Source organism: Melanotaenia boesemani, chromosome 16 (assembly GCF_017639745.1).
Source record: "Melanotaenia boesemani isolate fMelBoe1 chromosome 16, fMelBoe1.pri, whole genome shotgun sequence".
Classification (NCBI taxonomy): domain Eukaryota; kingdom Metazoa; phylum Chordata; class Actinopteri; order Atheriniformes; family Melanotaeniidae; genus Melanotaenia; species Melanotaenia boesemani.
The window spans coordinates 17851670-17876815 of NC_055697.1; the positions used below are offsets into that span (position 1 = coordinate 17851670).

The 25146-nt window shown below is 37.9% G+C and overlaps 2 protein-coding genes across 3 annotated transcripts in view; both read left to right on the forward strand.

The window, feature by feature from the left end:
• Positions 1-182: 182 nt before the first annotated feature.
• myofl (myoferlin like) lies at positions 183-20005 on the forward strand. 2 transcript variants are annotated; one of them, XM_042009799.1, is made up of 54 exons: positions 183-464; positions 809-864; positions 957-1048; positions 2776-2884; positions 3068-3164; positions 3386-3555; positions 4349-4477; positions 4854-4916; positions 4995-5045; positions 5148-5178; positions 5280-5395; positions 5888-6014; positions 6117-6220; positions 6306-6374; positions 6457-6500; positions 6585-6667; positions 6768-6803; positions 7267-7391; positions 7509-7622; positions 8013-8190; positions 8309-8433; positions 8545-8654; positions 8807-8999; positions 9093-9248; positions 9381-9512; positions 9611-9774; positions 10618-10732; positions 11175-11277; positions 11376-11515; positions 11612-11776; positions 12019-12106; positions 12314-12391; positions 12493-12674; positions 12823-12981; positions 13094-13195; positions 13397-13558; positions 14011-14176; positions 14271-14341; positions 14457-14471; positions 14548-14646; positions 14770-14898; positions 15672-15827; positions 15971-16062; positions 16206-16376; positions 17015-17163; positions 17311-17450; positions 17570-17658; positions 17742-17837; positions 17930-18071; positions 18190-18289; positions 18420-18613; positions 18700-18809; positions 18939-19086; positions 19267-20005. In XM_042009799.1, the coding sequence occupies exons 1-54, from the start codon at positions 377-379 to the stop codon at positions 19303-19305; spliced, it is 6162 nt and encodes a 2053-aa protein (XP_041865733.1). In that variant the 5' UTR covers positions 183-376; the 3' UTR covers positions 19306-20005. The 2 variants fall into 2 exon arrangements, with proteins under 2 accessions (XP_041865733.1, XP_041865734.1); XM_042009800.1 differs by lacking the exons at positions 809-864; positions 957-1048 and having other exon boundaries at positions 323-464.
• Positions 20006-20160: 155 nt separating this feature from the next.
• Positions 20161-25146, forward strand: part of parga (poly (ADP-ribose) glycohydrolase a) — a 34352-nt gene continuing 29366 nt past the window's right edge. The window contains 6 exon segments of the mRNA XM_042009801.1: positions 20161-20403; positions 20966-21031; positions 21218-21877; positions 22001-22133; positions 23559-23681; positions 23816-23896. Of these exon segments, the coding sequence (XP_041865735.1) occupies positions 21003-21031; positions 21218-21877; positions 22001-22133; positions 23559-23681; positions 23816-23896 (1026 nt within the window). The 5' untranslated portion in view covers positions 20161-20403; positions 20966-21002.

The window sequence follows — 25146 nt, forward strand, 5'->3', positions numbered from 1 at the left end:
GGCCAGATTTTATGTGGACAAACATAGAATTTTGTGATAAGTTCATCAGTTGATGAATAAAACGGTACAGGGCAAGCAACCACTGGATGGCGCTGTAATGTAAGAAAAGGACAGACGCTCAGCCTTATAACGCTTTGCTCTAATGTAAAGCAAAACTAAGTTGCAAATTGAAAAATTGAAGATGGGCTTTGGTTCAGAGTTTATTTCTGTCCACCGCCTCTCTGCTGCAAATTGCGTGGCTTGTGTGACTCACGAATGAGACTGCCCTCCAAGTGTTCCTCTACTCCTCACACCCCAGTTCCCTCTGAGCCTCCCTGTCTCCCTGCGCACCATGAGGCTATTCTCTGGATAAACTTGGATTTTTTTTTCTTTCAATATGTTGCGGGTCGTTGTTCAGTCTGCCAGTGGGATCCCCAAAAAGAAAATTGGAAATCCAGATCCAATAGCTGCGGTTGTCTTTAGAGGTGAGAAATCTCATGGGTTTTGTTCTTCTCTTGAATTATTTTCCCTCAGTAAACTGTGCTTGAAGTCTGTTTCCTCTGTTATTTGATCATGCATAGGTTGTCATTTTGCTGTTAAAATATCATTTTCAACCATTTGCTTTGATGATCATAGTTTCAAACATACTTGAAGTTTTTGCAGAGCCTTAAGCTGAATATTTTGGCAATGATTCACAAAAGCACTACATCCTTATAAGGTAAGAATAACCCAGTGTTCCCAAAGAGCAGGATTAGTAAGAGAGGAAACAGACTGCTTACAGCACAGAACCATTCACACCATCAATAAATAACATATTTTATGCTTATAGGTGAAAAGAAGAAAACCAAAGCAATTGACAATGAGCTGAATCCCACTTGGAATGAAGTGAGGAACAGTGGTGATATATGCTTAAAAATTATTAATTACCTGACTAAATTATCTTGTTGGCTGTTTATAACTAGTCCTTGTAATTACAGGTCTTTGAATTTGATTTGAAAGGCTCTTCTTTGGATGCATCTTCTTTCATTGATGTGGTTGTAAAAGACTATGAAACAATTGGAAAAGATAAGTATGTATATGAAATATTGTTATATTTGCACATGTCACGTTGCAGATATAACAGCTATAACACGGCTTAGTCACATATATGTGACGAAGCAGTGTTGAGTATTTTGTGAAAAATTATAAAAACATTTTTTTAATGGGTGTGAAGTGATATAATGCATGACCCATGTCGTAGTATAATCTATTATTACTTAGTATTATGTCCAAGTATGACAAATTAGTAATAAATTGAGTGTAATTTAGTCATTGAGGAGGAGTTAAAACTTCTCCATAAGACAGAAAAAAACATATGCAAAGAAAATCCTTTGCATTCTACGTAGAGAAAAAAACCTAGCTATGTTTATATCATAAACTGTAAAAGTGCTTGTTTCCTTTCTAGATGCACTAAAATGACCCAAAAAACAGCTCCTAATCATTCAGATTGTACTGATTAAAATGGTGATTATGATCTTTTCTCAAACATGACAGTAGCATGTTGGAACTGATCTCTACAGCACAAACCATTATCAAGTTCAGACTTGCTGTGTAAGAAGAGAAGTGGTTTGTTACTTTCTTAGAAGTGTTGTACCTGTTTCAGGAATTTTACCTTAAATGGAAATACAAGCTTCTTTATTATAACATTCCCTATCTCATAGCCAAACACCATATACAGTATTAGTTATTGTCCTGCTTAATTTCCTGCTTTTCTGAGTTTTTTTTTTGTAAGTCTGAAGAGCTGGCCAGAGGGTTGACCAAGTAATAATATTTCCACTGAATCACAGCAGTGACTCAATGAGGGTGGTATAAGCGGGTGAAAGAGGAGGAGAGTCTCCTTCAGTTGCTCATGTACTCATGCTCATGTATCACTCAGCTACTGAGAGGGGTTAATAATATAGCCTGTGCTGGCTTGTCTTTGACCCATCTGTATGACTGCAGCTCTGCCAATAACAACATTCATACAGAGTGTGATTATGGAAATGGGTTTGGAACTTTAGGCTAAAGAGGGACATTTAATGGTGCAATCGAGATCCAGATGCCCCTCTGGCAGTGCCGACTGTTTAATTCATGGAGAAAACTTATCATTTTTTTGTATTATGTTAATGTTAGTTTAAAAGTTAATTGTTTGCAGTGAAAAAATATATTTTAACGCAAGAAAATGACCCTGCTGAACTCAACTGTGTAAATGTTGCTTATCTGAGTCGACCTGTCCTCCTGCCTCTTCCCATAAACTGGTCACAGAGCTTGCGGCACATGCCTTTGGTTCATTTTGATTAATGCCTTTTTTTTAATAGTCTTTTTTTCTTTCACAAGCAACCAGCAAATCATACTATTTCATGTATTGATTCTGCTGCTTTTGCCTAGCACCAGTTGGTAAATGCAGTCATTTATGATTTTAGAAAATGCCCATTATGTTGCAATACTTTGTGGTTATTAATCACAGTCGCGAAACTTCTGCTTTCTTTACAAGTTGACAGTACACATTATTGTTCATGAGAGAAATAAAACTGGAAAGTAAATGGTGTCAACTCACCCAGAGAACTAGGTGGTTGCCACCCTTTGCTAATGCTGCTTCCAATTTCCTCGTATGGTAACTGTTCATCACTGACTGCAGAAGTGAAACATTCTTACTTTTGCTTCTAATACAGATTTTAAGAAGGATGATTGCTCCTCCTCAGCTGGAGACACTACTTTTCTGATGTATGACTCTAGGGATATTTGCTAAAATAAAAATGTTATGTGATTGCTTTTCAGATTTATTGGTTCTGCAAAAATCTCATTAAGAGACTTGGCCAGTGGTCAGGTGAAGTCTCTTCCATTCAAGAATGTGCCTCTGATTAATGAGAAGCAGCAGCCTGTTGGGGTAAACACATTTTAGCATGATCCTACATAGACTCTATGCACTTTGATATCATACTTTTACATAAGTTTTTTTTATTGTAAATGTGAAAATAAACACTAGATCAACAATTAAGTGTATTGGCGAGTCTATATTTGATATTATACAGTAGTATTAGTAGCTAATATATCATGTAATATTTTCCAGGCAACCATTAATTTACTCCTTGGGTGTGAGACACCTCCCAGCACCATACCAAACCTTAATGATCAATCTAATGGTGATATGAGGCAAACGGAAGCTGGTAAGAAGACTACAGTAAACTTAAGTAATATCAAAATGCCCTCTCCAATATAATAATATAATAACCAGATAACTGCATCTTGACCTCCTCTCTTGCTCTCCAGGTCATAAGATAAAGAGTTGTGGCAATAATATTTTAATTCCTCATTCAACATAGGACAGATTATTGTTCTTTAGTGTTAAGATGTTATTAAAGTGTAGGTTCTATTTGGTTAACCATAGGAGGCAGTGAGAAAGGTGTGGAGGAAGATGAAAACATGGAGGAAACAAGTCTGGTTGGCAGTCCAGGAGCCCCCACTTTACCAAACCAGCCTGGGAAACCAAGCCACAAACCACTCCGTCTCAGCCGAAAGAGGCACAGAGCTCTGGCCAATAAGCCTCAAGATTTCCAGGTATTGTTTCAAGTTTTGATTACTCTTCCTGAATAACCACAAATACCATGTAGGGAGGGAATTGGGACTGTTAATAACATGAATGACAGCAGACTTTGTCCGCTTAAATATGCACTCAAAGCTATGCCATGGAAAAGTAAATACCAATATTTATCCATCATGTCAGAGAATTGTAAACACACAGTTCTTCTGGCCTGCATCAAGACAGACATTTTCTTCTGGTTAGGAAGCAGATTTTTGTTGCCAGTTGCTGGAGTGTTGGAGTAGATTTGAATCATCTCTTATTTATATAAATATTGCCAGGGAAATGAGAAAAGATTAAGTGATTTATTGGAACATATGTGAACATAAAAGGAAATACTTAATTCTTTGACAAAGTCTTAACAATTGTAGAAACAATTTCTATAATTTCTTTGAGTAATCTTCAGGGATTGTTCTCCAGGCTTCTTAAAGGACAGTACAGTTCACTAGAGGCTGGCAGCTTTAAAGATGATCCCACTGTTTTGGTAATGTTGAGGCTCTGGGCTCTGGGAAAGAATCACTCCAAAACAGCTGTTAATACGACTTTCAGTGCAGTTTTTGTGTAACTTAGCATACCTCAGCCTTTTCTTCCTGTTTACATTGCTCAAGAAGGACTTCTTGATAGGCAGCCTTCCATGAGACCATTTCTGATAACACCATGCTGAGAGATGCCACATTTTGTCATCTTGTTGGAGTAAAAATATATTTTGTTCAGTACTGTATGTTGTCTCACTGATTGATCAACTGTCTCATTAATGTTTGAAATGTCCAGATCCGTATTCGGGTTATCGAAGGTCGACAACTGCCTGGCAACAACATCAAGCCAGTGGTGAAAGTGCATGTTTGTGGACAGACCCACAGAACTAGAATTAGGAGAGGAAATAACCCATTCTTTGATGAGGTAATGAGTCCATCACCACAAATCTGCTCATCTTATGAGAATTCCATCACTTTTTTCTTTTACTTTGCTTTTCTATTTGTCATCATCCTCTGTCTTTTTTTCTGCTACTTAAATCCCTACAAGCTCTTGACTGAGGCATTTCTCTGTTTATCAGCAGTGATGGTATTTCAACTTGAAAGTTGCCTTCTTTGGGGATGGAAGCCAATACTCTCATCTTTCTCTTGCACTTAATTCCTCTCATAAGCATTTTCCTCTGTCTAGACTTTTCCCAAAAAGTAAGAAACTCAGCTTAAAAGTGCCCCACTTTTAAATGAATCTAAATGAATGTACATGTAGATAAATAAATTTGTGTTGGACTTTTTTCTTTGTCCCTCAGATGTTTTACTACAATGTTAACATGCTCCCCTCAGAGCTGTTTGATGAGAACATCAGTCTTCGAGTAAGTAGACAATCACTATGCATGATAATGCCATCATGTTGTTTTTTCTGTCACTTAGTACTGTCTCTTTCTTCAAAGGTTTATGACTCCTTCTCCCTCAGAGCAGACAGTCTGGTTGGAGAGTTCAAGGTATGCCCTTTTTAAGACATTTATTTAAGTATTTATTTGATGTAACAGTACGTCTTATTCATCAGTAGTTTAACATGTTTGAATTTCTGTTTTGATACCCAGCTGGATGTTGGCTACATCTACGATGAATCTGGTCAGTTTTATAAAGTGAAATACAGTTTGTGATAATCTAAGTTGTCTTACTGTAATATGTATTTATGTTATATATTCAACAAATTATTATCCCTTGTCCAGGTCATGCCATAATGAGGAAATGGCTCCTCCTGAGTGATCTTGATAACTCCAATTTGGGGGCCAGAGGATACCTGAAAGTCAGCATAATTATTGTGGGCACTGGAGATGAGCCACCGGTAGGAATACATAATACACAATATTCTTCTGCAGAGCATAATTTGTATACATAGATGAGGAGGATCGAGTCATTTGACCCAGTTTGAAGGCCAGAATGCCTTCCACAGAATAGCCACAATGCAGATATGCCCAACTCTTTGCAAGAGCAAAGCATGCAGAATCAAGGGCAGAGTGCAGAAAAATCAAAGATTCTCATTGCAAGTCCTATCTTTTAAATCCTAATCGCTCCCCTTGGCCCTATGTGCCTTTTTGGAGTGTTCAGGTGTTCAATTTTCCTCTAAGAATTAAGGAGTAGATAAGTATGAGTATGATCATTTGGTCTTTATGGTGTTAAAGGGCTTTTGTATGGCTAGGTGGCCATCATGACTTGATCCTCAAAATAAATGGGACACCTTACCTCCGGGGTAAGATCCAAGGGGAGGATTTGTAACTTGGCCTTAGAGCATTGTTGAAACGAACCATTAAAAATCTCATCTCACTTTTTGGGGCAGACTGAGAGAAGAGAGTTAAGTGAAGAGCTGGACGACATTGAGAGTAATCTTTTGGTGCCAGCTGGTGTCACGATGCGGTGGGCCACTCTGAGCCTTAAAGTCTATCGTGCAGAGGACATGCCTCAGAGTAAGTGATGCATACCTTCATAGAATAATGCACCCCTTACAGTCTTATACAGTCAAATTTCTTTAAAGGAACCCCGTGTTTAGAAAGACCTTTGTGTTGCAGTGGATGATGCCTTTGTTCAGAACATAAAGCACATCTTTGGAGGCGAGGGCGATAAGAAGAACTTGGTTGATCCATATTTGGAAGTCAGCTTTGCTGGAAAGAAGGTAATTTATGTTAAATGAAAAAAGGAAATTTCTTTATGTTTTTAAGTGTTTTAGTTTTTAATAATTCTAACAATGTTGTTTTTAGCTATGCACCAGAATAGTAGAGAAAAATGCAAATCCAGAGTGGAATCAAGTCATCAACCTCCAAGTCAAAGTAAGAAAGATGCACATGACAAAATAACACATGAACTTTAATTAAAAAAACACTTCAGCACAAATTATCTCTACTTTTGTAGTTTCCATCTATGTGCGAACAAATAAAGTTGACCATGTATGACTGGTAAGCTCTGATACTCACTTAAAGACAGCCTCACACATGACAATATGACAGACTGTATTTGACATGCCAGTTGTCTTTTGACAGGGACCGTCTGACCAAGGATGATGCCATAGGAACTGTCTATTTGAATCTAAGCAAAATGTCTCACTCTGGTGGGGAGATTGAAGGTAGTAATGAAATTTTGCATTTACTGTTCTTACAGACTGTTTTAAACTATAATTTGCTATGTAGTGTTTAATATATGACTGTTTATCTAATTTGAAACAGACACACAGACTGATACTCCCAACACAGTCTCTGAATGTACGTATAAAATGGTCATCTCTGTATTTTTTCATTTTTCACAATAAAAAAGGATAACTGTTAAAAAGGCAGCTTTTACAAACCTGTTTGATTACATAATAATGTCAGGACAGATTGAATTGTTGCACAGAAGCAGATCATTATTGGGACATACAGCCTATCTATTTAAAGTCTTACATTATATTACCATAACCACTCCAAGCTTTCTGTTTTTCATTTATGTCTAAATGTAAACAGAAAGTGACGTCATGGCCATGGAAAATTCATGTATGCCAGCAGTAAACAATGGAAAAACTGATACGGCTTATTCTCTGGGCCAGTGTGGCCATGTAGCATTTTGTTATGAGACCGAGTTGACAGAATGGATATTTGAATTTTACTGTAATCATCTCCTTTTCATGCATCTTTAACCTTTTAATTAAGAAACAAGGGGAGTTTTAAACAGTATATTTGTGTGTTGCAGTAAGCACTGCGCCATCAGAGGTTGGTTTTCTCCCAGCTTTCGGGCCTTGCTATGTCAATCTGTATGGAAGTCCAAGAGAGTTCACTGGCCTGCCAGACCCATATGATGACCTCAACTTTGGGAATGTATGTCTGACTGAGTTCATTTCTGAGAGTTCAGCACTGCATAAACATAAAAACCAGATCTTTTTTTGTCATTAAAACTACATATAAAGGAGGTTTTTGCAATGTTGTCTATCCTAGGGAGAAGGGGTTGCATACAGGGGAAGGGTCCTTGTGGAACTGTCCACTCAGTTGGATGGAAAAATTGATAAAAATGTGGACGCCATCTCCAGTGATGACATCCTAGTAGCACAGGTAAAAACTCTACAATGTAAGGCTGTAATACTGTAATTACTCCAGTTTTCTCGAGAGTTTCTAGATAGTGATATCATGTTTACTTTCTTTACTCCCTTTACAATTTTTGGTATAGTGCATTGCAATTGAATGTGTTTCCCTCAAACAAATAACTTATTTTACTAAAGAGAAAAAGCAACATGAAGAAAACCATATATTATTTTCTCATTAACTTTTTATTTAAACTTCAGATACATCAACAATCACAAGTTAATCTCACCCTTATTTTATATCTATTACATTCTTTAACCCCCCTAAAATTAAATATTTTTAATAAAGAAAATGAAACAAGTAAAACAACATTCCTGTTTTTACTTCTAACACTCCCACATCCTTTTTAATTTGTTTCAGAGATACCAGCGGAGGAGGAAGTACTCTCTGTGCGCTGTTTTCCACAGTGCATGCATGCTCCAAGAGCCAGGTGAACCGGTGCAGTTCGAGGTCAGCATTGGTAATTATGGTAATAAGCTGGATTCTACCTGCAAACCCCTGGCGTCCACAACCCAGTACAGCTTTGCTGTGTTTGATGGTATGAAACTAACAGAGAAAGTTTCCAGTAGCGTAGGAAAAAAAAATGCTGTCTATGTTTGACAAAACACACAATATGTATTTAAAGTATAAATACCATAATTACTGCTGATCTTCAGGTAATCACTACTATTACCTACCCTGGGCTGACACCAAGCCTGTGGTGATCCTCACGTCATACTGGGAGGACATCAGTCACCGCCTGGATGCTGTCAATGTTCTCCTATTCATTGCTGACCGACTGGTGAGACACTTTTCCAGAAGTCACTGTAGCACATCAGCACAATGTGCATCTAAATGTTGTATTTTTTCCAGTTGTACTCCTCATTTATCCGACTTTTTGATTCATTTTCAGGAGTCCCACCTTGCTTCTTTAAAAACAGCCATCTCGGCCAAGGTGCCTGAGACACGTCTGGCAGAGATCTGGCTCAAACTCATCAACCAGCTGATTGAGGACCTGACCAGGTAACACAACAAATCCTGCATTAGAACTGTGGGACTATAAAGCAATGCTGTAATGCGTCTTATCAACAGTTACCTGTATGTTTGGGCTGTCAGATCTGACATATTTACAGGGTGGCTGTTTTGTTTTGCTTAATTCTGTTTGCTCTTGATAGTTTACAACTTCCAGCTCCAGAAGGTCAGCCAAATATTACCATGCTGGATCTTCAGATAAAAAGTCTGCGTGATGCTGCTGTGGTCAGTATCAAAGAGATGGCTATTCGCTTGAGAGAAGAGGCCACAGATGTCAAGTCTACTGTTGGTGACATTGAAGAGTGGCTGGACAGAATAAAGCAGCTTGCAGAAGAGGTTCATGATGCTATTTCAGAAAAATGAATGATTATTCAGTTAAAAAAGACATGACTGAATCTCCATTATGTATTTAAATTGTGTCTCCATCAGCCTGAGAACAGCATGCCAGATGTGATCATATGGATGTTTAGAGGAGAGAAGAGGGTGGCTTATGCCAGAGTCCCAGCCAACCAGATCATGTTCTCTAACTTTGGTGAACAGGCCTGTGGGAAATACTGTGGAAAAACCCAGACCATCTTCATGCAGGTGCAAAACAATCAGCATAAAATGACAAGTTTCCTCTAATACAACACATGTACCTTCAAAAATATATCAGCAGCTTTTCAAATCCAGTCGTATCTCGTTAACTTTAATTTCAAATATTTCTTTCTTTGTCAGTACCCTATGGACAAAAACAAAGGTTTAAAGATCCCCGTTCAGCTGCGGGTCAACATGTGGCTTGGTCTCTCTGCTCATGAGAAGAAGTTTAACAGCTTCTCAGAGGGAAACTTTAGTGTATATGCTGAAATGGTACAGTTGTGACCCAAAACATAAAAAAAAAAAATTATATGTACATTTCTGACTGTAAAAACAGTATGCAGACGAACACACTCTCTTTTTCACTGCAGTATGAGAACCAGGCTCAGGTGTTCGGGAAGTGGGGAACCACCGGTCTGGTTGGTCGCCACAAGTTCTCAGATGTGACCGGAAAGGTGAAACTGAAACGAGAGTGTTTTTTGCCTCCACGTGGATGGGAATGGGAGGCAGACTGGTTTGTTGACCCCGAGCGATGGTAGGTTTAAAAATCTTCCTTATCAACTGTAATCGAATGCATTCACAGATGTTTTAGACACAATGCAGTAGGACACAGTGTTGAATTGTGTTCATACTTTGTTTAGCGATAACATTCAACAGGCTTTTTATTCCATGAAAAGAAACACAAGACCAACCACCATGAAGGCTTTGACTAATTTATTCAATTTAAATTTTTTAAGCAAACAAAAATCTGAAAATATCAGAAATATTTATATGTATTTCTTTTCTGTTATTTTTTTTATTTCAATAGGTTTAAAATCTAAGTTAGGTATATTATCAGTGCTGACAGTTTCAATGCAAAAGCAAGACCAAAGCATCCTACTACACAGCTTTACTGAACATGGCTGTCCAGTGGAGACAAGGTTACCTAGCAGCTTCTCTCTCACATACATAAACCAAACACTTTCACTTTTACTGCACCTGCGACCTCTTCATCTTTGTCAAACATATGTGTAATTATAAATAAACAGCTGTTTCTCTTTTTTGTTATAGGTGCTACAACTGATGAGGTTTTATTCCATATGTAAATATGTAAGCATAAATGGCTAATGGTGCAAACCCCAGTACAAAACCATATAATGATGACAATTACAGGATATAGATAGGAATTTGTGCACCAGCCAGTGTTTGGGTTTAAGGAAGTCTGCTTCCCTCCCTTTGTCTCCCTCTGAAGTGTATAAATCCTCCCACCGAGGCTCATGTAAATAATCTTAACTCTGATACATTTCTTCCTGAGCTGCCACGATCTGTTTATCGTGAATCTGCATAGCTTGTGTCTGAGTCACAGAGTTGCTCATTAACCTGCTGTTGTATTTTTCAGTCTGTTGACAGAAGCAGATGCAGGCCACACCGAGTTCACGGATGAAGTATTTCAGAATGAAGCACGTTTTCCTGGTGGGGAGTGGAAGCCTGCAGCAGAGCCCTTCACAGACGTGGTAAGATTTACTCCTCTCAAAACACAGAAATTCCCACGTATTTATCTTTTGGAACATTATGTGAAATACATGATGGATGATAATAAGACAAAGCCTTTTTATTCATGCTAGTTTCCCCTATTATCAGCATCCTCGTGGCTTTATTACGTATGTTATATGCTGCTGGGGGTTGTAAAATCAAATTGAGTTTATTGTAACATCCTTCAAGCTGCTCTTCCTAATATACCTATAGAAATAACAGGAGAGATCGGTCATAGATGAATAACACGACTTCCCATCATTTTTTTAAAACATTTTAAAAAATCCGGCTGATTCATTAGTTTTCTAAACCATATATTAGTTCTCAATAGTGAGTCTTTAGATTTTCTATTTAAAAAATGCTGAGCTAACTTAATGCCATCAGTTTCTAACTGATTTATGAGCCATGATGTGTGTTGTGTAGAATGGAGAAAAGGCTCCAAGCCCAGGAGAGTTTGAATGTCCACCTGGATGGAGCTGGGAGGATGACTGGAGTTTTGACAGCAACAGAGCTGTAGATGAGAAAGGTGATGTAAATAAACAAATAAAATTCTCTATGTCATAGGAATTTTGTTGATTCATGTTAACTTTAGTCTACCTATGTCTGTGTGTCTTTTCATACTAGGTTGGGAATATGGTGTCACAATCCCCACTGATGATAAACCCAAATCCTGGGTTGCAGCAGAGAAGATGTACCACGTTCACCGCAGGAAGAGACTCATAAGACCAAGGAGAAAGATTTCTGATAAAGTGACTGCTGTCGAGGTGAGGAAGAGCTACATAAGAAAGAAAACAGGGTGAAGACATCTTGAGTACAAGTTCTCTCTTTTTTTTCTTATTATCTTTGTCTTCTTTGTATAGAGGCGAGAACCAGGGGAAGGATGGGAATATTCTTCCCTGATTGGTTGGAAGTTTCACAGAAAGGAGCGCTCCTCCGACACATTCCGCCGCCGCCGTTGGAGGAGGAAGATGGTCCCATCAGACTGCATTGGGTCCTCTGCCATCTTCAGACTGGAGGGAGCATTAGTGGGTGTTGCTTAACTGCTTTGAGTAATATTATTAAATATGTGCCATACAAAGCAATCGTCATGGCAACGTGAGCTACTTTAGGCCATCTGACTCATATCCTCTCTTTATTCTCCTATATGTGCCTGTTCCTCTCAGAGGTTGACAAATAACTCAGGAAGTTTATTTCAGTTTCAAATTTTGCTCAAATGTTTCAGAAAATGCCCGCTTGAGTTCTTCAGCCTGTGTTTTTTTTCCAACAGGGAGTTGATGTTGACGAGAAAACCAGTAAAACGGATGCAGCCAAACTATTTGGTGCCAACACACCCACTGTTTCCTGCCACTTTAACAGTAAGTAGCTGGGTCAGATAAAATGAATTCCTGGTCATTGATACTGATTAAAGGCTCTTTAAACACTACTTCCTGACTAAGTGTAATGCAAGATAAGGCTGATATCATCAAGTCAGTAAATATCAGTGTTTAAACATGTTTTTTTAGGTGTCCTATGAGCTTACTCTGTTACAGCTTAGCATGCTGATAAAAATCATCTCACTACAGGGTCTTATATTTACCATCTGAGGGTGTACGTTTATCAAGGGAGAAATCTCTGTGCAATGGACAAAGACAGTTTCTCAGGTAAATAAGTCTCACCATAATTTGGCAAAATCCAAGCACCATGAAGTAAAATACTTGAATAACCAAAATAAATAAGACACTGATGCCCTGGTTTCCTGCAGATCCCTATGTCCATGTGTCATTTCTGCATATGAGTAAAACCACAGAAGTCATAAGAACCACACTGAACCCCACATGGGACCAGACTCTCATCTTTGATGAAATTGAAATCTATGGAGATCCTCAGACCATTGCCCGCAACCCACCTGATGTAGTCTTAGAGCTGTATGACAGTGATCAAGTGGTATGTTATATATTTAATGATCCAACTTTCTCATTGAATTATATAATAATGCACAAATTGAGTTCAAGAGGAGCAATCAGAAGCCATGGCAGATATGATAAGAGTCATATCTTCCATGGTCTGTGCATCACTGTGTGTTATTTACTAGGGTAAAGATGAACCCATGGGTCGCTGCACATGCTCTCCTTTGGTGAAGCTGAACCCCAGTGTGCCTGTCAGTACGAAGCTACTGTGGTACCCAGTCACCAAAAAGGGTCGCAGTGCTGGAGAGGTGCTGCTAGCTGCTGAGCTCCTACTAAAAGACAAGGTACCAAAAAAAAAAACAAAACAAACAAAACAAAACTAAAAAGTGATGTAATATGGTGCAACTTAACTTTATGAAGGGGACTATTGTAGATAACTCTGTACTTGGTCTACAGATTAATGACAGTGACATGCCTCTGGTGCCTCCTCGACGAGGGGAGAAACTCTACATGGTTCCTCAGGGAATCAGACCAGTAGTGCAGCTAACTGCCATTGAGGTGACGTCATTCAGCTCTTCTGCCAACCCCCATAACTTTCGGCTTCTTTCTTAACATGATAAGACATGACCAGCTCAACCCAAGACTGCTTTATGCTTGTGTTTCTCATCCATAACAACGTCCCTGTGCTTCACTCACTGGCATCTTAATCTGTCCATGTTAGTGTTCTTCAGGTCTATTAATACTTTGATCTAACCCCAGGTCTTGACTTGGGGCTTGAGGAACATGAAGACTTTCCAGCTGGCCACTGTGACTTCCCCGAGTCTGATAGTGGAATGTGGTGGTGAGATTGTTCAAACTGCCGTGATCAAAAACTTCAAAAAGAATCCAAACTTCCCTGGATCTGTGCTGCTCCTCAAAGTGGTACGAACCTCAGACTGTTTTGTAAACCTATTATTAATTCCCACCAATATTAAAATCTTAAATGAATGCAGCCATTTTGCAAAGAAGGTGGACCAGGACCAGATGTACGAATTTCCACCTAGAAAAGGTACATTTTCTGCACTTGCTCTTGTCACAGAAAAAAAATAAATAAAAAAAATAGTGACACTACAATTATTATTATGATTATAATAATAATAGTGTATTGATTAAGACAGGGTTTTACCAAAATCTTTATCATAAAATATTAATTGCTGTAATCAAAATTAAATGTACAAACATTATAATTTTATTCAATAATTTTGGCCAAAATGATCAATCTGATCCAAACCTATTCCTTATTATAAATCTTCATCTGACAGCAGAATGAAAAGTTAAAAAGAAAAAAAAGGGTTTTTTTTGTAACATGACCTGTTTTGCTGCGGTCCATCTAGCTTCTTCCCAAAGAGGAGATGTACACCCCTCCCATTGTGCTGAAGGTAATCGACTACAGACCTTTTGGCAGAAAACCTGTGGTGGGCCAGTGCACCATTGACTGTCTGGAGAAGTTTCGCTGTGACCCTTATCATATCAACAATGATGTTTGCATGTCTGCAAGAGGTATCTACATCACCTGCATGGTCTCTCAAAGGCTTATATCCTCTCATCTATATACAGTCAAGATTTATTATGTTGTTCTCCATTAACTTTACAGTTGCAATGATAGCATCTACCCAGGGAGACTTTGTCATAGATATTGAGGGAAAAACCATCATGAAGACTGAGGTGATAAAAAAGTTGCCAACTGAATATTGTGACAAGATTTTATATTACTTTCCTTTTTATTTATTTATTTATTTATATTTCAATAATCATTCTTTATTTGCCTCCCACTTTGCAGCTTCAAGCAGAAAAGGTGAGACTTTCTCTTTTCACAGTCTACAGATATGTAGCATCTCCAGAATGACTAACTTCATCATCGTTTTGTGTAGGAGGAGGAGGCAGTAGATTGGTGGAGTAAGTTCTACGCCTCTACTGGAGACCAGGAAAAATGTGGGCCTTACCTAAAAAAGGGATACGACACCTTACAGGTGACATGATTGACAGACCACAGGAAAACCAGAACTGAATTTGTCAGTTGTTCATTATTTTTTGTTTGTTTTACAAGCTAAATAACAATAACATTCACTTTGTTGTTATTTCTCTGTTTTTAGGTGTACAACTCTGAACTGGAAGAGGTCCACGAGTTTCATGGACTGACTGATTTCTGCAGCACTTTTAAGCTACAGCGAGGAAAGACTGAAGATGAGGAGGATGATCCCTCAGTGGTGGGAGAGTTCAAGGTGAAGATGTGTGATTGTCAGTCATTCAAACGTTCTACTTGTTGAAACCAGGCTACTTTCCCTAGCCTCAGTTTGCCCTCTGGTGGATAACATAGGAGTTTCACCTGTATAGTTTCGCAGCTAAAAGAGGTACATATTTTGGCTTTTGGAATATTAGTTCAAAGAGTATATTGACTTCATATTTTGTACATAACGGGAGAATTATCCACAGTATGTGGTAGTTCTAGAGCTTAAATTACATTTTAAAACCTAGATGTGTAACTTGTTTCACAGTTGTCATCAATATTTACAGTATTTTGAATTATAGTGATCAGTCAATAAATTCTATTTAGTTTATTGCTGAATAGTTAAGCACATAAAAATGAATAAACAATTTCAAAATAGTGAATATCTACATTTGCTTGGTTATAAAATGCCCAGAATAATTATTCAGCTCTAGTACAGTATTGTGCCAAATGTTGTCATCAGAATATTAAGTTTGCAATATTCTTACAGAATACATACAGCCATATATTCTACACAAAGAAACAGAAGAAGTAGAAAAAAAATCCTATTCTATTATCTTATTGGATCAACTTTAGCTATGAGCGGAACCACATTTTGATAAGCTTGTGCAATGTGACTGCATTCATTTCCATTCATAGTTGTATCACTTTTTATGATATTTTGTGTTGTTGGTGGGTGTGTTGGACAACTACATAGTCTTTTCATCACATCCCAAAGATTCTCATAGCTGGATTCGAAAAGATAAACCCTTTAAACTTTTTTTTTAGGGCTCATTCAAGATTTATCCACTCTCTGATGACCCAGGGGTGCCAGCTCCACCTCGCCAGTTCAGAGAACTTCCTGAGAGTGGGCCACAGGAGTGCCTGGTCAGGATATATGTGGTGCGCTGCATCGACCTGCAGCCTAAAGATACAAATGGCATGGTGTGTTTCATATAAAGCTGCAACTAGTCAGCCTCACTGGTTGGCTGATAATAATAAGCTTTCATCCAGATGTTACCTACAAGAGGCTAATGGTTCTGAAACTGAAATTCTTTCCTTTAAATATATTTTTTTGGTCATTTCAGTGTGATCCATACATTAAGATTGCACTTGGGAGGAAGACACTGGATGATATAGATAACTACAAACCAAACACCCTCAATCCAGAGTTTGGAAGGTGAGGTGATGATTTTTCATTTGTTTATTTTATATATATATATATATATATATATATATATATATATATATATGTATATTGTATACCTTTAAAATCTTAAAGCACCAGAGACATTTTATATTCCCTCATTGGTTAATTCCCAGGATGTTTGAGCTATCCTGCTTCCTGCCTCAAGACAAGGATCTGAAGATTGCTGTGTATGACTATGACTTGCTGAGCAGAGATGAAAAAGTTGGTGAGACAGTCATCGATTTGGAGAACAGACTCCTGTCTCGTTTTAGGTCAACCTGTGGCCTGCCCCAGACTTACTCTGTGTAAGTATGTTTGTATGTATTATCAGTGCTGGACAGTAGCGGAGTAAATTTACTTGAGTACTGTACTTAAGTACATTTTTTGAGTATCTGGACTTTACTCGAGTATTTCTTTTTTGGAAGCTTATGACTTTCACTCCACTACATTTCAAAATATTGTACTCCACTACATTTCTAGGAAGTTTGTCGTTACTCGCTCCTTTTAGGCTCAGCATAGCTGTAGTCAGCTGTTGGTGTTTTTCTTTTCTAAAATGCAGTTGGCCACGCACCGTGCTCCTTGCAGAAGGGAACCAGTCATAGTCACCGCAGTAAAATCACTCAGAAAACAATACAGGAATGTACTGACATTAAAAAATATACTTTATACTTTTGAATACTTGAGTGTTTTTAAATACAAACACTATTTAATACTAAAGTATTTTTTAAAAGTAAGTAATTTAGTACTTTAACTTGTGTAAAATTTTGACCGAACAACTTTTACTTGTATTTAACCATGAGTATCAATACTTTGACTCAAGTACTAGAGTTGAATACTTTGTTATGTAGTTTTTTATTTCAGTTTTTCCAAAGCCAGACCTGTGCAGCTCTGCCTTACTTGCATGAAATTACAATGGGATGTACAAGGCTCCATTTTCTTGCAGGTCAGGGATCAATCAGTGGAGAGATCAGCTGAAGCCTTCTCAGATCCTCCAGAATGTGGCAAAAGTGAGGGGTGACCCTCCTCCACACATAGAGGGAGATGGCAGCTCACTGTCTTTCTCAGGAAAACTATACAACCTACAAGATTTTGGTACTGCTACATCTAATTCCCAACCATCTTATGTTTTCTGATTTAGACTATGTCTTGCTACTGTTGGATATGTTCTCCGTTTATTTTTACCATCTGTAGAATGTTAATCACTTATCCCACAATTGTGATTTGCTGTGTCCTTTACAGAGGCAAACACTTTGATCCACCCACATTTAGGCCCAGCCAGAGAGAGGCTGGCCCTGCATGTTCTCAGGAACCAGGGCTTGGTACCAGAACATGTGGAGACCAGAACCCTCTATAGCTCCCACCAACCAAATCTGTCTCAGGTGAAACAAAACAAAACAAATAAAAAACCTTAATTCATTTATATGAAAATGTTTTGAAATTAAAAATATAATGATATGTGGATAGCCTATTAATGTGTCACCCTGTTCTACAAATGCAGGGACGAATTCAGATGTGGGTAGACATTTTCCCCAAGAGATACGGTTTGCCTGGGCCCCCACGTAAAATTACTCCACGCAAAGCCAAGAAGTAAGAAACTCCTCACAAATGAATACTCTAAACATCTTTTGAAATGTATTGGGTGATAAAACATAATGGTACATTTCCACCAGGTATTTCTTGCGGGTCATTATTTGGAACACAACTGAAGTCATTCTGGATGAGACAAGCATCACTGGAGAAAACATGAGTGACATCTATGTCAAAGGGTACATTACTTGCCCTGACTTGAAACATTTATTCCGTACTCTGGAATAAATAAGTATTTTAGCACTCACATTTACATAATATGTATTTTAAGATGGATGCCAGGAATGGAGGAGGACAAGCAGAAGACTGACGTCCACTACAGATCCTTGGATGGAGATGGAAATTTCAACTGGAGGTTCATCTTTGGGTTTGAATACATGCCTGCCGAGCAGCTGTGTGTTGTCTCAAGGAAAGTGAGTGAGATCAAGGATCAGGAACAAAACATCAATAATGGCTGTTGAAGTTTTTTTTTTTTTCTTTTTTGTGATGATGTGCTCAGAGGTAAGGATCATGATTTCTGTCTTCTTGCAGGAGCATTTTTGGAATCTCAACAAAACTGAATTCAAGATTCCTCCTAAACTGATCATCCAGATATGGGACAATGACAAATTCTCACTGGATGACTACTTAGGTAAAGTGATGTTATTTAGTCCAATGTATGCCATAGTCAGGCGATGAAAAAAACCTTAAAAGACAGTTTTGTTTTGTTTTTTTGTAATACATAACACATATTTATTTTCAAGCCATATTTCTTGTCCCAGGATCTGTTGAGTTGGACCTACTCCATCTGGTCCCCCCTGCCAAGACCCCAGAAAAGTGCAGCTTGAAGATGCTGCCAGGGATGATGGGATCTGTGTCCACAAAGAAACCACTGCCCAACTCACTCTTTTCCCAAAAGTCTGTGCGAGGCTGGTGGCCATGTGCAGTTGAGCAGGATGGAAAACATATACTTGGTGTAAGTGTATTCATGTCCTTAACATGGTTTTTAAAATATTTTTTTCCCAATATACTATTTAAAACTGTTCTTTTGTTACTTTAAAGGGAAAAGTAGAGATGACACTGGAAATACTGGAAGAGAAGGAGATAGAGGAAAGACCTGCTGGTAAAGGGAGACATGAGCCCAACATGAATCCTAAACTGGACCCACCCAAGTAAGAATATTACTCTCCAAAAAACAAACAAACAAAAAAACAAAACAAAACAAAACAAAAAAAAAAACTAAATACGATTTTTCAGGACTATAAATGATGCATTCATTTCTGATTGTGTTTATTCAACAGCCGACCTGACACATCATTTTTCTGGTTTACAAGCCCTTGCAAGACCATGAAATTCATAGTGTGGCGCAAATTCAAGTGGATTTTTATTGGAATGATTCTTCTTCTGCTGGTTATTCTGTTTCTGGGGATCTTGCTCTACTCTTTGCCTGTGAGAATTCTTAATTTAATTGATTTTATCTGAAATTATCTTAAGGAAATTTTGTTAATCAAAACTGTGACCATATTTTGTCTAAATGGTTTGAAAGTTTATTTGTTGCTGTTCTCTAAGTGATTAGTTTATAAAGAAGTTTTAACTCAGTAACTCAGAAATCTTTTCTTCCATCAACAGAATTACATCTCAATGAAGATTGTGAAGCCTTTCTCCTAAAACATAGTGGAGAGAAACGGTCTCCCTTCCTGCAGCAGAATCTACAGCCTTGCACACAATTGTTTTCTCTCAGACATATTCCACAACGTCAGTATGTCTTGAATACAAATAAAATAATCTCTTGTATGATCTAATAAAAAGAATTAAACAAATAGATTTATTTACATTTTATATATTAATTAATTGTTTTTGTATAAGTTCCATAGAAAAAATTTGCATGCTATTTTTAAGCTAAATTTAGAATCTTTTCCTTCACTTGCATTGAATTACAAAGATCAAGAATAAAATGTACCTTTACTTTCAATTGTAGCAGCACAATCACACAGCGCATTGACAAAAAAAGTCCTAGTATATTAGCATGAATTTATTTTTAATTTATATTTTTATTATCTGTAACAGTTCCTATGAATTTGTAACTGAAAATGTTAAATTTAGCTGATTGATGTTCCTGGAAAAAAAGTGAAACAAAAAGAAAAAAAAAAAAAAATCACTGGGGCTTCTTACTTGTAACTATTGACTGAGCAACATCTGTTTCCTGTTTCCATCATTTTAATATACGATTTTACAGACAAAATATGATTACTTATCAGATCTTGGTTTTTGTGGCCTGAAGAAAAAACATCTGCTTTAAATGTTATACTAACTTTATCAATTTAAATTGTATGCACGTTTCTGCATAATTAAAACTGATTTTGCTGAATTGTCAGATTTCTGTTTTTGAAGATTCAAGTAAATAACTAAGCGATAGATAGATAGATAGATAGATAGATAGATAGATAGATAGATAGATAGATAGATAGATAGATAGATAGATAGATAGATAGATAGATAGAGAACCCTCAAGGACTTTACGACAGTAAATTACTTTTTGACCATGTTGCTAGGATACTAACTTTAAAGCCCGCCCGTTTCCGGAAGAGAAAAGAATTTGATTGGTCTCGGTTCTTCCTCTGTTAAGGTTCAGCAGCCGCAATAAAGAAGTGAAAGTAAACCAGTAATCATACAATACTTTAAGTGGCACAGTTTTTGTATTTAGAAATACACAAATAGTTTTGAAATGCATTGCCTGCCGACGTATGACTGAAAAGGGACATGCTTGTAAGTCAAAACGTATTTCCTTGTTTTAATGGTGGCTGCATCGCTAGCTTGATCAGGGTGGATTCTGTTCGTGCTGTACACATTGCAAATAAAAGCTAACGTTTAGATTATGTAGTTCGCTCATTTGTAATTTTCGCTGTGAGGTTCATTGGCGTTTAGGCACTGAAACAGCCAGCCCCGTCAAATATCCACAGTGCCACGAATCGCTCATGAACTACTTGTACCTTGAAAAGAAAAGAAAACTATAAATATCAGATTGGTTAGAGTTAGCTAGCTCATTGTAGCTTGGTCAAATCTAACAGACGGAGGTCTTTTTCTCACGGCCGGCTGAGAATGCACTTAATCGATTTAATTAAATAAATAAAAATGAATTGATATCACAGGAGAGACAGCGAGCGAGAGAGTGACTACTTATTCACTGTTCCTTGTAGCCTAACATAATGTGGAAAAAGTGTCTATTTAAATTTCACAGATCGTCGATTTAAAAAGTGACTGTTGATACCCTCTTCTTTAATGTATAAAATATCTATGCCCGCTCCTCAGTCTGTCATTGTATTTTTAGCAGCTACATTGGATGAATCATTTATGACCTATCAAAGATGGATGAAGCGATGGATTCTCAGAGAAGGTAATGTGAAAATTAAGCTCCAACTTTTGGACCACTTGCTTGAGACTTGTGTAACTGTTCTAAATGACTTTTTATGGTGGATGCTGTCTTAATCTATTGAATATTTATATCGATGATAAACCAAATATATTTCGTTATTCTACTATTAGGGCCTTCTTAATTGTGATCCCCTCTTTTGTGCTGCAGTTTGACTGTTGATGTCAGACCCGAGGGTGCAGGAAATATTGTTCCGCAAACGGATGGGAAAAGTGAACCCTTTTGTGCACCAGAAATGGCTGACCATACAAGAGACTCTGTACTGACAGAGAACACACTTGATGGCCCAGCTTCTCAGAATTCAAAGGCCTGTGGGTCTCCATGTGAAGTGGATACATCTGTTTTTGTAGGCAGCAGAAGTAACCCACCTCAGACACTAGGTTCTAATGGGCAGAAGTCTAAGAGGCCAAGTTCACCTGGTCCCCACCCAGTGAAAACAACCTGTGTCACTGCACATGCCACCAATCCAAACCTCACCCTTTGTCTTAGTAATAGTCCCAGGAAGATTGCAAGTACACCTAGTGATGTGGAGATGCTGAGCCCTGACAGTCCAGTCTGTAAAACCTTGACGCTAAACAATTTTGCTGAGAAGGATGACGGAAGTTCTTGTGCAGAGGACCTTGGTTTTGCAAAAGCCCAGTTAATGGAATCTCAGCAGCTTGTTAAAGATTCTGAGTCTGGAAGTTCAGCCAAAGATAAAGTCACTCCAGTTGCCCTAGCCGCTGAAAATCCCAAAACAGTGGAGTGCAGTGAATCATCTAATAAGAGCCACGACTCAACTGAAAGCCAGTCAGGTGCAGTTTTCCACAGGTAATTGTAAACATTTTCCCTCTCTTTTATGCATTTCCCTATTATGAGAGAATTGCCATTCCTCTTGTGTCTTTGCTGTATAGTACTTGCAATGTCCTTTAACTGCTGTGCATTTATGTGAAGTGCATCACTAGCATTCCATAACATGGACAGACGATGGCTGGGGGTACCCATAGATGAACTCAACAGATTACCACAGTGTGCTCCCCCTCTGTCTCACCTAAAAGCAACGCATAATCACACTGTCACAGTCAGGGTGAGTCATCAGACACTTTTCATTTGTGTAGCTTGATATCTGGTAAAAAAGACCACTGTCTTAACAAAAATGTGAATGCTTTGTTCACTTGGTATGCAGTTGGTGTTTTTATTAGACACACAGTAAATGTAAAAGGCTCTTTAGATACAGATAGTGTGGGTGAAATAAAGGGAGATGACAGTGGGTCGAGTGAAGCCATCCTCTGTGATCCCCTCAGGGCCTCTTGTCAGTAAAGGTCTTATCAGACTCTCCTCCACTGCTAGTCCCACAGGAACATTGTCAGTGCTGCTGTGTGGCTACAATAAGTTCTTACCACCTACTTGTCTCTGCAATCCAAACCTGACTCTTCTCATCACTAAATCGCAAGTATGATTTGGAATGTATAATTAAAGTTTCAATAAAATAATATTAAAAAGGAGGACCGCTTTCATCTGTTCAACTATTTTACCATAGAATTTCTAAAGCACTTTACAAACAACAGCTGACCAAAGTGCTGTACAGTAAATGTAAGGAGAGAAAAACCCCCATAAAAGCAGCACAAATGAAGAATGAGGATTAAATTGCTAATAAAGATAAAATAGCTATAAATGACCACATAGGAGCTATAAGAAATTTTAAATAAAAGTACATACAAAGGGTAAAAGATGACAACTGACACTGATGACAAAGACACAGATGACAACTCAAGGAGTAAAAGTGTGTTTAAAAAAAGGAGAGAAAAAACAAAGGAAGGAGTCTGTCTGATCTGCCGTGGGAGCTCATTGCATATTTTAGGAGCTAAAACGGAAAACCCACTGTCTCTTATGGATTTATAAATGCCTTTGGGATAGTTAAGAGCATTTGGTCAGCTGATCTAAGAGCACGTGATAGCATGTAAGCATGAAGCAGCTCAGACAAATAAAAAGGAGCAAGACCATTAAGAGACTTAAAAACAAAAAAGAATCCTAAAATGGATTTGTAGATAACCGGGAAGCCATTGAAGGGGCACTGGAACCGGAGTTATGTGCTCTTGTTTGCGTGTACCAGTTAAAAATCGTGCAGCAGTGTTTTGTACCATCTGTAGGCGCTAGAGAGAAGCCTGCTATTTCCAATAAAAACAGTTACATCAATCCACGCATGAAGAAAAGAATATCATGGGTCACCGTCTCTAGGTGATGTGTTTCTAGACCGGATTTTTGACAGTCCCCAACTTATAGAAACTGGACTTAACCACAGCGTTGACTTGTGAGTTGAGTGGTAGACTGGGCTCCATTTTTACGTTACCTTACTACATCATGAATTTCAGAGGTATTTAGAAGTATAAATGGACTTTCTTTTGAGATAAAAATATTTTTTTTAGATCTTCACTACTTTAAAAACATCAGTAAACTGTGATGGCTTTTTTCTTTTTTTTTCTTTTTTTGCCTATGTAATTCTCTTTTGCAGACGGATCTCCTCAGAGAGGGAGAAGTCCCAGTCCCATACCCGACCAAGTTCAAAGATGCATGGGATGATGTGTCAGTGAAGATGCCCTGCTCTGAGAAGAATCTGTTTCTTATAGAGGCTGAGGTATACTAGCAGTAGGCCCGCACTTTAGTCATATCACATGTTGTTATGAAAACATGCCACTGCACTTTAAAAAATGTAAACTTTTGTATAAACATCATAATGAAAAATGCATTCTATTTTTTTGTTTTATGAAGGATGGAGGTGGTGTCCAAAGTCGATGGGAACTGATCCACTCTGCCTTACAAAGAGGGTTCAAAAGTTGCCTGGATGTGAAGGTATGATGGCATTGCTTGACTAAACCTATGAAAATAACATTCCTCTTAATCTTTGCAGACAGAAGGGTTCAAATGTTAAATGGGGAGTTACACATTCAGTTTTGTGTTTAGAGAGAGAGACTAAACATGACCTCACTGATTTTGAGAAATTTCTTCTCATTTATTTCTCATCCATTTTAACACTCCCAACAGTTTCTAATACACACAACTATGGGGCTAAAACTCTGACAGCACATATTTATGCTAAAAGGAAAATTTGGCTTTGACAACAATTAAACCTTAATCTTAAAACAAAAGCATTGGCATTGGCTGAAAAAATTAAGTACCGATATCAACTAAATAACTGACTTTAACATTTAGCATGTTCGCAATGACAGTTTCCTTCAACAATGGGATTTTTTTTTTCTCAACACTGTAACTGTTGCGGAGCGACCGGGTTTGAGGGGGCAAGGCTTAGGCAAGTTCCTCACCAGTTACAACACCACCATCCACCGACACTGATGCTGCTGCCAGTTTAGGTGGAACATCTATACCAAAGTATGTCTCTTTTTTTGCTGTATAACTGGACTATATCGCTATATATGTAGTTTTAACAGTTTAAAACACTGAACTGGTTTGGCAGAGATCCCCTGGAGAAAGCTAAGTTAGCTTGCTAACCTATAATTAAATCTCTGGTTTTGAGACTAATTTTACTTTCCTATGGATTTAAAGGCCGGTGTTATTGCTGCTGCACAAGGTCTCATAACATGAAAACTGAACTCTGCTGTAATGGGGTGTGAGATTAAATATTCATGAACTGTGCAGTCCACAAGCTCACGCCATTGACATGCTTGCAGATCGGCATCACACACTGGCTAAACTCAGTTTTCTCTAGCACGCCTCTGCCAAACCAGCATACTGTATTAAACTATTAAAACTAAACATAGTTAATAACTTGGTCCAGTTATAGAGCAAAATGGAGACATACCCGCAGTACCTGAACTGGCACCACAATTTCGCTGGATGGTGTATCTCTTGTGAACATAAGATCTAGAGAGAAAAGGAACTCGCCTAAGCCCCATCCCTCAAACACGCCCCTCCATGCCAGAACAGTGTCATAGAGTTAAAACTGAAAACACATCACTGAAAGAAAACTGTCAGGAAAAAAAAAAAATGTACAAAAACCACAGTTCTTTTATATTTAAGTTTATTTTCTTAATATCCATTTATTTTTCCATCTATTTTGTTTCAGAATAAATCAAAATTTTTAG